General features: G+C 41.0%; 1 protein-coding gene across 3 annotated transcripts in view; it reads left to right on the plus strand.

Annotated features, from left to right (window-relative positions):
• Nucleotides 1–13,540, plus strand: part of ZDHHC14 (zinc finger DHHC-type palmitoyltransferase 14) — a 119,882-nt gene that overhangs the window by 80,169 nt on the left and 26,173 nt on the right. For all 3 annotated transcript variants that reach the window (XM_066596088.1, XM_066596086.1, XM_066596087.1), the window contains exons 6-9: nucleotides 1,153–1,201; nucleotides 1,650–1,752; nucleotides 6,672–6,781; nucleotides 6,963–7,065. In XM_066596088.1, coding sequence (XP_066452185.1) covers nucleotides 1,153–1,201; nucleotides 1,650–1,752; nucleotides 6,672–6,781; nucleotides 6,963–7,065 — 365 coding nt within the window. The remainder of the gene's footprint in view (nucleotides 1–1,152; nucleotides 1,202–1,649; nucleotides 1,753–6,671; nucleotides 6,782–6,962; nucleotides 7,066–13,540) is intronic.

The following is a 13,540-nucleotide window of genomic DNA, read 5'->3' on the forward strand; positions in this document are numbered from 1 at the left end:
ATAATGATAAAAGTGGACACCTCTAGGAAACTTTGAAAATTTTGCCCAGTTTCTGTAATAACCCTTAAGGCCTAATGTCAACAGGTGGATTTGATTTGCGGGATCCGCAGGGGTTACCCACACGGAAGATCTACAAGTCAAAGTGTAGAAGCATTAGCATCCACAACTGAATTTAAGCATGCTGATTAGATTTGCGGACCGTTTGGAACGGAAAACAAATCGCAGCATGCTCCATTTTAGTGCGGATTCTGTGCAGCCGGGCTCAATAGACGTCAATGGGTGCGGACGATCCACAATGCATCCGCAAATACAATTGCGATTGCACTGCGGATTTGAAGGTTAAAATCAGGTAGGTTGGGGAAAAGGCTGGGTGGTGGTTTTTTTACCACATGGATGATCTGCAGTGCATCCACATACATCAGCACGGAAAAACAATTACATCCGCGATCTCTCGCAAATGGTTTCCACAGGTCTCCCGCTGCGGAAATCCGCATTCAGAATCCGATCCGCCCGTGTACATGGGGCATTAATAATGGGGCATTAATGTCCAGTACTGTGCCTATAATGACATGGAGACTGCAGGAGCAGTAAAGTAGCTGTCCGCCATAATCAGCCTTTTCAGGTATGCGCTTTTCCTTGTCAATGGTCCTCATCTCCATAGTTTTGATAGGGGTAATGTCTCAAAAGGTTTATTTCAAGTGTCCTGATCTATTAAAAAAAAAAAAAAAAAAAAAAACATTTTATATATATATATATATATATATATATATATATATATATATATATATAATTTTTTTTTTCTTTTCTAAGTGTAAAATCGCCTGTCCTTGACAAAATAAAAATAAATGACATACAATTAAACCAGTTGGTGGGATTTATCAATCTTGTCAAACCTTCATTCGCTCATTCACTTATCGTTCGGTTTAAACAGCAGTCATTCGGTCCCTCTCATTCACTTATATGGGGACTAAACGATTCTTATCTGAACGAGCAAGCGATGTATCTGCCTGTATAAACGGACAAGCACGGGCGTGCTAACGGCGACCTTGCTCGTTCAAATGAGAATCTGCTCGTCTATAAGACCCTTCGTATGGGCCTGCATGTACAGTTGTGCCGTCTCCCACTTATTTTCTGTCTTTTGTTTCTTTCTAGGCTCTCAACAATCAGGGTTTCTCAATGCCTTAAAGGACAGCCCTGCAAGATATCCTTTACAATCGTTTAGCCTTGATTCTCACTAACAGTAAAGACAACTAACATCCATAGAGATGAAAAGGTGGTTCGGGATTTTGCATTTCTAATAATCTGGGAAAATACAGTTAATTTCTTAACTATTTGTTTTTTTTTTCCTTTGGCAATTCTCAAATTTAAAAGTATTCCTGTTGCAGGAATCTCAGAATCGTGGAGGAAATTTCCTAACAGTATAACCTGTAATGGAGAATGCAACCATAATTCTATTTTACTGCGCTTCTTTCCAGCATTTTGGGAATCTCCTGCGGTCGTGTCATCTCACCAATATTTTGTTCTAAGCTAGACAAATGATTCTTTGTTGAATAAAGTGTAAAGAAGCTGAAGTTAAGATTACTGGTATGGTTTAACTGTGGTAAATGCTATTCTCCATGAACGTGTACCTTCCTTGACTTTAATTTCACTGTCCTGGAAGCTGTGGTGTGTTTCTTTTCTGTTTGGTCAATTGTTGGCCTTTCGGGATTTCACACATATTTGATCAGTTCAAATCAAACTACCAATGAAGATGTAAGTACTAGCACTATAATATTTATTTCTATTGTGTGGGTAGTGCTAACATATTTGGTTGCACACTATATGGAGGTTGTCATCACCCTAAAAAAAACATACCGTATATTCCGGCGTATAAGGCGATGGGGTGTATAAGACGACCCCCCCCCCCCCAACTGTCTCCTTATACGCCTGGAATACAGTGTAAAAAAAAAAAAAAAAAGCAGCACGCACCTCCCCCGGCATTCTGTGGCCCTGCTGCAGGCTGTCGCTCCCTCCTTGTCCCCGACAGAGCATTGCTTTCTGGATGCGGGGCTTGAAAACCCCGCCTCCAGAAAGCTAATGCTGTGATTGGCTAACTCACGACACTCACAGGCATTCAATGATGTCATTAAATGGCTGTGATTGGCTGACGGCGCGTGAGTTAGCCAATCGCAGCATTAGCTTTCTGGAGGCGGAAATTTTTAAGCCCCGCATTCAGAAAGCAATGCTCTGTCGGGGACGAGGAGGGAGCGACAGCCTGCAGCAGCGCCACAGAACGCCAGGGGAGGTGAGTACTGTTTTTTTTTTTTTTTTTTTGTATAGCCAGCGTAATAAGACGATCCCCGACTGCAGAGCAGATTTTTCGGGGTTAAAAGGTCGTCTTATACGCCGGAATATACGGTAACTGCTTTATCAAATGTGACTGGTCTATCTGGAGCTGAAGTCATCTGTTAATTTGTCAGATGTTCTGTTTCATTTTTGGAATTTGACATTATACATTCATTGTAAAAAATAAATGAAAGTAAAAATTCCGCCGTAAAAGGAAATGCTGTTTGCTGCAAAACTCGGCATGCAGTTACATCTAAGGTGGATATTAAAATAATAAAAGTTGTGGTGTAATTAGATGAACTCTCTTGGCACTGGAGGTTCTAAAAGTGTTTCCCCCTTGGCTAATAAAAGCCTCTCGGAGGCTCCTTGTGTGTAGTTACCTCTTTTGCCGCTTGTCGCCTCTACGATGCAAAGAAGAGATTTTGCTCTGTTACAAGTCTGAGAGGGGGCGCATTATTGGAATGTGAGAAGCTGGATAATCATATCGTCGAATTGTTCCCCACCTGGGCCGTTCTAACCAGATTGTTAGGTGTTGGGACCAGTGGAAGTGTTAGGGCACACAAGGTAACCGGGCTCAGGACATCCTTAGCAGACCACCAATAGAGAGGATCGTCTGATGGTGGTGCTCAGGCTTGGTGGACAAACTGTTGTCTGCCATCGTTACACCCCTGTGTTTGTCGGTGGCATGTCCAGGCGCTTGGCTGAAGGTCAGTTGGTCTTATAGTGCCCATTACATGTACAGCCTTCGACACCCACCCACTGTAGCCTCGGTCTGCAGCAGTGTCATGAATGACAAAACTATACTGCTAAGGAGCGGAACCGGGTTGTGAAATCCAGGTTTAGTTTGGGCACAGAGGATGGCTGTGTTCTTATCTGGAGACCTGGGCACAGAGGATGGCTGTGTTCTTATCTGGAGACCTGGGGGGGGAGCACCTCAATCTTTTCTTTGCAGTGGAGCATCACACTGTCCCCACTGCTGGTGTGATGGTCTGGCTGGCTATTGCATATGACAGTCTGTAATCTCTAGTAGTGGTACGAGGGACAATGACAGTTCAGCAATATGTTTAGGACATCCTGCAGCCACATGTGTTGCTCTCCTGGTGGCTTCCAAGAGGCATTTTCCAGCAGAGCAATCCTTGGCCATGCACACACAAGGGTGTCACAGGAATGCCTCCACAACATCGCCACTTTTCCGTGGCCTGCCTGGTTGCCAGATTTATCACTAATAGAACATGTATGGGACCATCTGGTATGCCAGCTTCGACCACCTACCATTTTGCACAATCTAGAGGCTCAGAGGAAATGTGGACCAATATGCCGTAGGATACTAGACGGAACCTGTATGCCTCCATGCCCACCTGCATCACATCTTGTATTAAAGGTAGACACAGCCAATAGGGTACTAGGGCTTCCAAGATGCGGTTTTCATCAGGATAATGCTTAGTCGCCAGATTTATCACCAAGAGAACATGTATGGGACCATCAGGGAAGCCAACTTTTGACAGCCTGTGAGTTTGCACGTTCTAGAGGCAACTCTGTTGTAGCAAATGTGGACCGATATGCCGCAGGATACCATACGGAACTTGTATGCCTCCCTACCCGGCCATATCGCATCTTGTATCCAAACTAAATAAGGAAGATAAAATAATACCCCCTCAGTGCCACCTATTGGAAGGCTGCATTCCTTCAAGCCAAAGTTACTCTTTATACAAGCAGTGTAACAAGGCACAAGGGGGGGGGGGGGGGGGGTAGTAATCTATCTCCCTTATTTGCATATTCCCCAGAGGGGCACGAATGGCCTTTTGAGTCTCCTCACTCAGTCTAGATGCTCTCCCTAAGGAGAAAAGATAGTTTCTGATCCCTGTATCCAATCTAGAGGTGTTACAACAGGGTACTCGAGCCACCCATCAAATGTTCAGTTGTATGCAATAAATGATCCATTTGCTCTTATATTGTAATCTTTTACTTGGTGTATATAAAATGTCTACACGCCCCTGTTAAAATGCCAGGTTTTTGTCATGTTTAGATGAATCATTTCAGAGTTCTTTCCACCTTCAATGTGACCTGTTATCTGTACAATTCTGTACCGAAACAAATTGAAAATCTTTTAGGGTGAGCAAAAAGAGAAAAATTAAAATGTTGTTGCATAAATATGCACACACTAAAACTAATAGTTTGTTGATTCAGTTTTTTGGGGGTTGGTGTCTATAAGCATGGCGCATCTTCACTTGGTAATCTTTGCTCACTCTTGTACAAGCTCTCCATATCCATTAGATTACAAGGGCTTCTACTGTGTAGCGCCCTCTTCAGGTCAAGCCACAGATGTTCAGGTCTCGGCTCTAGCTGGGCCATCGCAAAACTTTGATTTTCTTCTGGTAACGCTATTCTGTTGACCCAAAGCAGACCTCCAAATCATTGTTATGCTGAAGGGTAAAATTCCTCTTCATCTTCAACTCTTTAGCAGTGGCCTGAAGATTGTGCCAAAATGGACTGATATTTGGAACTGTTCATAATTTCCTCCCCGTTGACTAAAGCCCCAGTTCCAGCAGCAGAAAAACAGCCCCCCACATAATGCTGCTTTCACCATCTTCACTGCCGGTCTAGTGGTCTTCTCCTGATGCGCAGTGTTGACTTTGCGACAAGCATTCCTTTTGGAATTATGGCCAACAAGGTTCCCCTCGGTCACATCAGACATAACGCATTCTCCACAGACTTCTGACAAACTTTGTTTAGATTTTGGCAAAACCTAGCTGGGCTTGGATGCTCTTCTTTCTTAGAAAAGGCTTCCGTCTTGCTCCCTCTCACGCAGCCCAGACACTTTACAGATAACGAGTCACATGGAAATTGTAAATCTGAAATTATGCATCTTTGGTGTTTGTGTTTTTTTTTCTTTTTCTAACATTGCAAACTGGTATTTTAACAGGGGTGTGGTCCTTTTTATATCTACTGTATATCAACATTACAATCGGACCATAGACAACTCCTGGGTGCTTGATATTTTTATTTTTTTGACAGTGTTACAGACCCCACTACTACCACAGTAACAAATGCAATAAAGACAAGACGTTAACCTTGTCGGCGCCGCTGTGAGGGGAGGCTGTGCTCCTGCTTTGAGCTGCATACGGTCAACTGGATTTTTCATTTAACAATGGAAGCATACCTGTTAGGGCTCACTCACATGGGCATATGTCGCCCACAGTACGCAGTGCTGAAAGCCTATTAGGCCACTCACACCTGCTTTTTATTGCTCCCTCATAAATTGTGTGGGGACAAATCACAACATGGCCTATTTTGGTATTTTACACATATGCACGCAGGCCACATATGTCCGTTTGAGTGGCCTTTAGGGTATGTTTACATGGAGTACTCCAACATGGATTTTTCAGCTCAGATTCCACAAATTTAGCCCTTATGAATGGAAAAGATCCACATAGAGAATTTCAGAGGGGGATCCAAGTTAACGTGATACAGCAGCCTTTTTTTTTTTGCTCCACCCTTTTTTTTTTTTTTTGCAGATTTCACATCCAAAGAAACGGGATGCTGTTTTGATGGAGGATCTTCCAAAATACGCCGATTTAAAGGGAACTGGACACCTGCCCATAGCACCTTTAAACTAACTTCTGGTGCAGTTAGGTGATGGAGCCGGGTGATTGTACTTTTTATACTCATCCATTCCCTGATTTCCACTGCTGAAGTCCATGCTCTGCACAAAAATCAGACTTATTTCAGGTTGCCCGTGCTCTCCTATAGACTTGTATGGAGAGTGTGCGTATGGGATTCTGAAAAGATCAGATTTTCATGCGCCACGAGGACTTCAGCGGCGGGGATCAGGGAATGGGTGGGGATAAAAAAATCACCCGGCTCCGTCACCCCACCCAACAGTTTAAGGTGTATATAAGCAGGTGACCGGTTCCCTTGAACATAGATTCTGTAGATCAGGTGTCATAAGGATCAAATATATCATTTTTAGGTCAACTCGCACTTACCGTACCAGACTCAACTGTATCTCCATGTGACTGGAATATTTTTGCAATCCTATAGGGCCAACTTGAAGTTACTATTGAGAAATGATGTTGAGTGCTCTCCTTTAACTGTGTGACATGATTTATTTACACTAGAATGAATTAACGAATATTCAGGTTCATTTGCTGGAGACAATGATTTAATTCGGCCAGGCATTTGTGAATGTGATTACGATCCATACATTTATTCCACATACATCCCTAAAGATTCTAAGGAGACCATGCAGAATATAATTGTCAGACCCAACCCACTTAATGCTGCTATGCAACCACTTTCATTTAGTAGACTTTCTCATAAGTGCTTTACTCTCCTTATAATTGTAGATCAAAGGTTCCTGGTCAAGTAAACGAGGGAAAGAAAACTACAATCCTTACAGCTATGGCAATATTTTTACAAATTGCTGCGCTGCTCTTTGTGGACCATTGAACCCAAGGTACGGCTCCTCGCTCTTCTGCTTGTTCCCCAATACAAGACATGCAAATTGTGTCTTCCAATCCCCTTTAATATGTTTATCTCTGTAGGTGGGACCTGGTTTTCTGTTTGACACAAGTGGGACTCTGGGGTTTTCAGCTACTTTAGTCATTTGTAATTATTTTTTTTAATTTTCCTTCAAGCTTAATTGACCGCAGAGGAATTGTGCAAGCTGATATGGCGCAGTCAGTCACACCATCCAATGGATTGACTATGTATGGTTCTACTCAATCCCAGAGCAATATGGTAAGATGAGCTAAGTGTTCAGGAAAACTGAAAATCACATACTGTACTTTACGTCAAAGACTTCAATGCATAAAACCTAATACATGCAAACCACTTCCACCGCGGAAATGCCAAGTCCAGATATAGCATGCAGTATATGATGCTATATCATTGACTGACAGGCCATCCGAGGACGCGGTGCCACTTTACAACTGCAAACACATGTTTAACATCCAGAATTGCTAAGTGCAGGAAAAGAGAGCAAATCTAGTAATAAAAAGGCTGACGGAATGGTGTGATCAAACAGATGTGCTGCTATTACTTGTGGATTTCATTATCTTCCATCTGGTTACATCCTTCACATGAGCACAACAAAATGCCAGTGAAATCACTGCGTTATTTCTTTAGGTTAGCAACTCTCCTTCCTCTTACTTTCTATTTACTGGGCTTTGTGAATCTGTACAATTTTTGTATTTTAACTTGTCTTGCTATCTTTATTATAATAATAATAATCTTTATTTGTATAGCGCCAACATATTCCACAGCTTTATCTGTTTAGTCGACCAACTCTCGGACATTTTATGGATCAGCCGACTTTGTATGGTTGATTTTGTACAGCTTCTTTCAGTTTGATCATTTACATGTTGGTGTCTGCTTTGATACCATTAAGCCAGGGCATGCTTAGGCGCCAGGCCGTCTCTTGCCGCTGACTACTCCAAGCATCATCAATGCTTCTAATGAACTTGCTTGCATTATGTGGCTGAAGTATGAGAGTCTGTTTCGTAGATTCGTCCTCCAATAAAAACCTAGGTTTGATGCGGTCTAGGACTGTTTTGTTTATCTTGGTAGTCAAAGGAATTTGTAGGAGTTTCCTCCAGCAACAAAGTTTAAATGCCTCAATCTTCCTTCTGTCAGTTTTTTCTTCAGTGTCAAATTTCACAACTGTAAGTTATGATTGGGAAGATGATTGCGTTAACTATTTGACATTTCGTTTCGATGCTTATGTCTTTAATTTTCCAGATCTCATCCATACATAACATTGCGCTGCCTCTAGCTTTATTCGGCATTTTATTTCGGTTATTAATTCTCCATTGCGGTCAATTTTCAATCCGAGTAAGAGGAAGTCTTAAACTGCTTCTATTTCTTCATTGTTGATTTTAGATTTTTCGTATTTATCAACTTAAACTGTACACTATATAGTTAATATTGTGTTGTAAAATATTTACTTTATGGCTAAAGACTGCATTTAGCCTTCAATAATCTACGCTTCTAGAGTTGTATTAAAAATCCATTCCCATCCATGGAAAGTAGGTTTTTACAGTTTACTTAGTGGACCAAGAACCTCGTGTTCATTTTTAAGCAGTCAATCAACATAAGGCCTCATGTCCACGGGGACAGATCCGCAGCGGGTCAACCGCACGCGTGATCCGGGCCCCATAGAGATGCATTGGAAACCCGCAGGTAATTAAATACCTGCTGATGTCATTTTCCCTTGAGGCGCAGATTGCGTGTGTGGGAAAACACCCGCAGCATGCTCCATTTTAGTGCGGGTCTCCCTATGGAAGCCCCCCGGATCCGAGGCACACCCGCAGCTGAATTCCTGCTCTCCGGCGCGGGAGAGCAGGAGTTAAAAAAAAAAAAAATAAAGTACACGGCGCATGCGCGCGGCACGCTGCCGGCGTGCCAAGCACATCTGCCAGGCCGAAGAAAGAAGATCCGGCCGCGAAGGAGGGCAGATCCGCAGCGTCCGGACAGGTAAGTAATGCTTACTTTTTAGCCTCAAAGGAGGGACCTGCTGCGAGATTCTGCATGAAGGATCCGCGGCGGGCCTGATTTTTCCCTGTGGACATGAGGTCTAAAAAAAATGGATGTGCAGTCAATGTCAAATTTTTCTTCAGTCTACACAACACATATTGAGCCTCATGAATCAAAACATGTCAGCGAAAAGCAAGTAATGTCAAATCCCAAAGAAGTCAATGACTGTTTAATGTTCTTTTTAAATTATACTAGAGAAGTTAAAGGGAGCCTGTCAACACCTTTTGTGTACCTGAAACCAGCTATACCTGTGAAAAAGTGAAGTATTGTACTTTACAAAAATATATTTTTGTAAACCTTTTGATCTCAACTCATACCTTGCAAAAGATGGTATAAACGAATATCGTACATAAATTCATGGCAGGTGGAAATGTTTCTGGCAGGCTGTCCAGGCTGTTTTTCCTGACCGGACTAGGCCTCCTAACACTGCCCTTTTCTGGTGCTCTGCTGTGGGTGATGTAGGACACTGCACATGTCATGGGATATAAAGCGTATGCGCAGTTCGTCTAGCAATTTTGTGGGCAGATTCGCTAGATTGAATTGTGTGTGTGCCGCTAATCCTTCACTTCCTGATCTATGCTCAGCAGTACTGTTGTCTTCTGCGTCGTTAAATCAGTGCCAGAAAGGGGCGGCGCTGGGGAAAAGAGTCCAGTGAGCCCAGTAGAGACAGTCCAGCCCGCCTTCCGGACTGCTCACCATGGATTCACATGCTACGCAGAAAAATTTTATGTCCTATTATTCAAGGTTGGTCAGTACGTTGAACAAAATAACATTTTGTAAAGTACAATACTTTATATTGTTTAACCGGTATAGCCACAAAAGGATAACAGGTGGTCCCTTTAAATCTGGAATGATTGGTTGCTATGAGCAACAAGACAACTTTCCTTTTCATTCCTTGTCAAACCTTTTTTATATCTAAAATACTAGATTAGAGTTTATTAAGCCTTTTCAGTTGCAAGCAGTTTTGGTGGCAGATTTTTCATTTTTCCTTCTCAGCCATCCAAGAGCCATATTTTTTTTAATTTCCTCTTTGCCCTTCAACATAGCTGTCTGTTTGTTCAGGATGATTTGTGCTAACCCGTTTTAGGACCAGGCACTGTAAATTTACGGCGCCTGGTCCTGGGCTTAAAGCCCAGCCGTATGTAAAATTACGTCAGGGATTTAAGCCTCTGCAATCAATCAGAGCCAGGACAGGCTGCAGCTATTAACAGCTGATAACCCAGAAGAGAAGGCAGGAGGGTTTTTTTAACCCTTTCTGCCTTCTCCTTCCCTGAGTACACATTGTTCAATGAGCGTTGTGTACTGAAAAGTGAAAGCAGAAGTTTAACCTCTACTACGGGAGCCTGGGGGTCATGTGACTGCCGGGATTCCCTGCTACAGGGTCCCAGAAGACCCTGATCACCTCTGCCAGTGACTAATGTCACTACAGGGGATGTGTTTTTCTGTAACTGGGGCTCCTATGGATGCCCCAGCTACAGTGGAAAAATGTCAAATTAAAAAAAAGTGAATGTCCCCCAGGAGTTCTTATATGATGTCATGAGGAACATAGATGGTAAAAAACATAATTGCATACATCAGTAAATAAAAATGACAGAATACAACAATATATACATAAAAAAGAAAATAACCCGAAGCCGATGCCAACCAAAACTGTCGCCGTATGCGCCCTGTAATCCAAAACTATACTTAGCATTATTATCATTATCATTATTATTATCATTATTATCCATATCATTATTATCCATATCATTATTATTATCCATATCATTATTATTATCCATATCATTATTATTATCCATATCATTATTATTATCCATATCATTATCCATATCATTATTATCCATATCATTATCCATATCATTATTATCCATGTCATTATTATCCATGTCATTATTATCCATATCATTATTATCCATATCATTATTATCCATATCATTATAATCCATATCATTATAATCCATATCATTATTATAATCCATATCATTATTATCCATATCATTATTATAATTATAATCATTATCATCATCGTCTGAAACAAAATGAGGAAGCCGTTCCCGTACTTTATCTTAGCGTAAATATACTAATTTTTTTTTTAAAAACTATAAATGTTAACTTTTTTTTTTTAGCTTTTTACCCCCAATAAAACTAAAAAACGGGGGAAAAAGTCACGAAAAAGATATTTTAAAAAATAGCCCTATACGTCACGGGAAAAAAACGCAGCAAAAATAATATTGGTAGCTGAAGGTAAAAAATAAAGCAGTAAGGCCCCCTGCACACGGGTAGAAATTCTGCGGTGGGATTTCCCGCTGAATTTCCACCCCTGCCCGCCTGCATAGGATTGCATTGCAAAACGCAATCCTATGCAGACGGTCGCGATTTGTCCCCGTGAAAATACACGCGGAAAACAAATTGCGGCATGTTCTATATCTGTGCGGGTCTCGCAGAGGCCCGTACAGAAATGTCACTCCTGGCGACCCGGCTCTGCTCTGCGCATGCGTCGGCACATCACAGAGCCGGAGCCGCGGGAGAAGGTGAGAGCCGCACAGGTCCCTGCAGGGGCGCGGGTCGGGTCCCGCTGCAAGATTTCTCGCTGGGGATATGACCCGGCGTCTGCAGGCTGCCGAAAACTACCATATGGGTAAAATCCCTTAAAAAAGTAGTCCTTAAGGGGTTAATGATGCATACGGTACACGCAATTGTATTGGAATACTTAAAAAAAAAAAAGAAATTATTCTGTTTAATGAAACAAAAACTGATTTCATTCTTACAGCATTCACATTGTAGTAAAAATGACATGTTTAAATTTATTTTGTGGATCAGTACGATACCGTTATATAGTTTTGTGTGTTACTACTTTTACAGACTGTGTGTGTGTGTGTGTGTGTGTGTGTGTATGTATGTATAGGTGTATATATGTATATTACTAGCTGATATACCCGGCTTCGCCCGAGTTAATTTGGTACTGGTGTTTGTGGTGTTCACATGGAAAATCTTATGAAGTCGTGGTTACTTTAGAGATACTGAGGAAAAAGATATGTTCACCATTTTGCATAGTTCTCTGCGTTACCCAGAAAACACCACGTGCAGGTAACCATGCGACGCTTCCTTCATATAAAATGACATCAGGAAGTGAGAGAATTAGATTACATTCATAAAATTTAGACACTAATTCTTTTGCGCTTAGAATTGAATAATCGAGTTGGGACCCATTAACTTTTCATATTTATGACACAATCAATGCTTGTGCCAAATTTCATGTTTCTATGACATTGGGAAGTGAGAGATTTAGATTATGTACGTAAAATTTGGACGTTAATTCTTTTGCGCATAGAATTGAATAATGGAGTTGGGACCCATTAGCTGTTCCTATTTATGACATAATCAATGTTCGTGCCAAATTTCCCGTTTCTATGACACCGGAAAGTGAAGAAATTACATTCCGCACGTAAAATTTGGACGCTAATTCTTTTGCGCATAGAATTGAATAATGGAGTTGGGACCCATTAGCTTGTCCTATTTATGACATAATCAATGCTCGTGCCAAATTTTCCGTTTCTATGACACCGGAAAGTGAAGAAATTACATTCCGCATGTAAAATTTGGACACTAATTCTTTTGCGCATAGAATTGAATAATCAAATTGAGACCCATTAACTTTTCCTATTTATGACATAATCAATGCGCATGCCAAATTTCCCGTTTCTATGACACCGGAAAGTGAAAAAATTACATTACGCACGTAAAATTTGGATGCTAATTCTTTTGCGCTAGAATTGAACAATCGAGTTGGGACCTATGAACGTTTCCTATTTATGACTTAATGCTCGTGCCAAATTTCACGTTTCTATGACACCGGAAAGTGAGAAAATTAGATTCCGTACGTAAAATTTTGGACGCTAATTCTTTTGCGCATAGAATTGAATAATGGAGTTGGGACCCATTAGCTTTCCTATTTATGACATAATCAATGCTCCTGCCAAATTTCACGTTTCTATGACACCGGAAAGTGAGAAAATTAGATTCCGTACGTAAAATTTCGACGCCAATTCTTTTGCGCTTAGAATTGAATAATCGAGTTGGGACCCATTAGCTTTTCCTCTTTATGACATAATCAATGCTCGTGCCAAATTTCCTGTTTCTATGACACCGGAAAGTGAAGAAATTACATTCCGTACGTAAAATTTGGACGCTAATTCTTTTGCACATAGAATTAATCGAGTTGGGACCCATTAGCTTTTCCTATTTATGACATAATCAATGCTCCTGCCAAATTTCCTGTTTCTATGACATCGGGAAGTGAGAGAATTAGATTCCGTACATAAAATTTTGACGCCAATTCTTTTGCGCTAGAATTGAATAATCGAGTTGAGACCCAATTACTTTTCCTATTTTGGAGATAATCTATGCGTGTGCCAAATTTCACGTTTCTACGACATCGGGAAGTTGGAGAACTTTTGGCGAGTCAGTGAGTGAGTCAGTGAGGGCTTTCGTATATATATATATATATATATATATATATATATATATATATATATATATATATATATATATATATATATATATATATATATATATATATATATATATATATATATATATATATATATATATATAATTTGTGTGCATTTTTTTTTCTCACCGTTCTAAATTTGGGGGAGGTGTGATGATAAATTACAGGAGT

This window comes from Eleutherodactylus coqui, chromosome 3 (genome assembly GCF_035609145.1).
Source record: "Eleutherodactylus coqui strain aEleCoq1 chromosome 3, aEleCoq1.hap1, whole genome shotgun sequence".
Classification (NCBI taxonomy): Eukaryota; Metazoa; Chordata; class Amphibia; order Anura; family Eleutherodactylidae; genus Eleutherodactylus; species Eleutherodactylus coqui.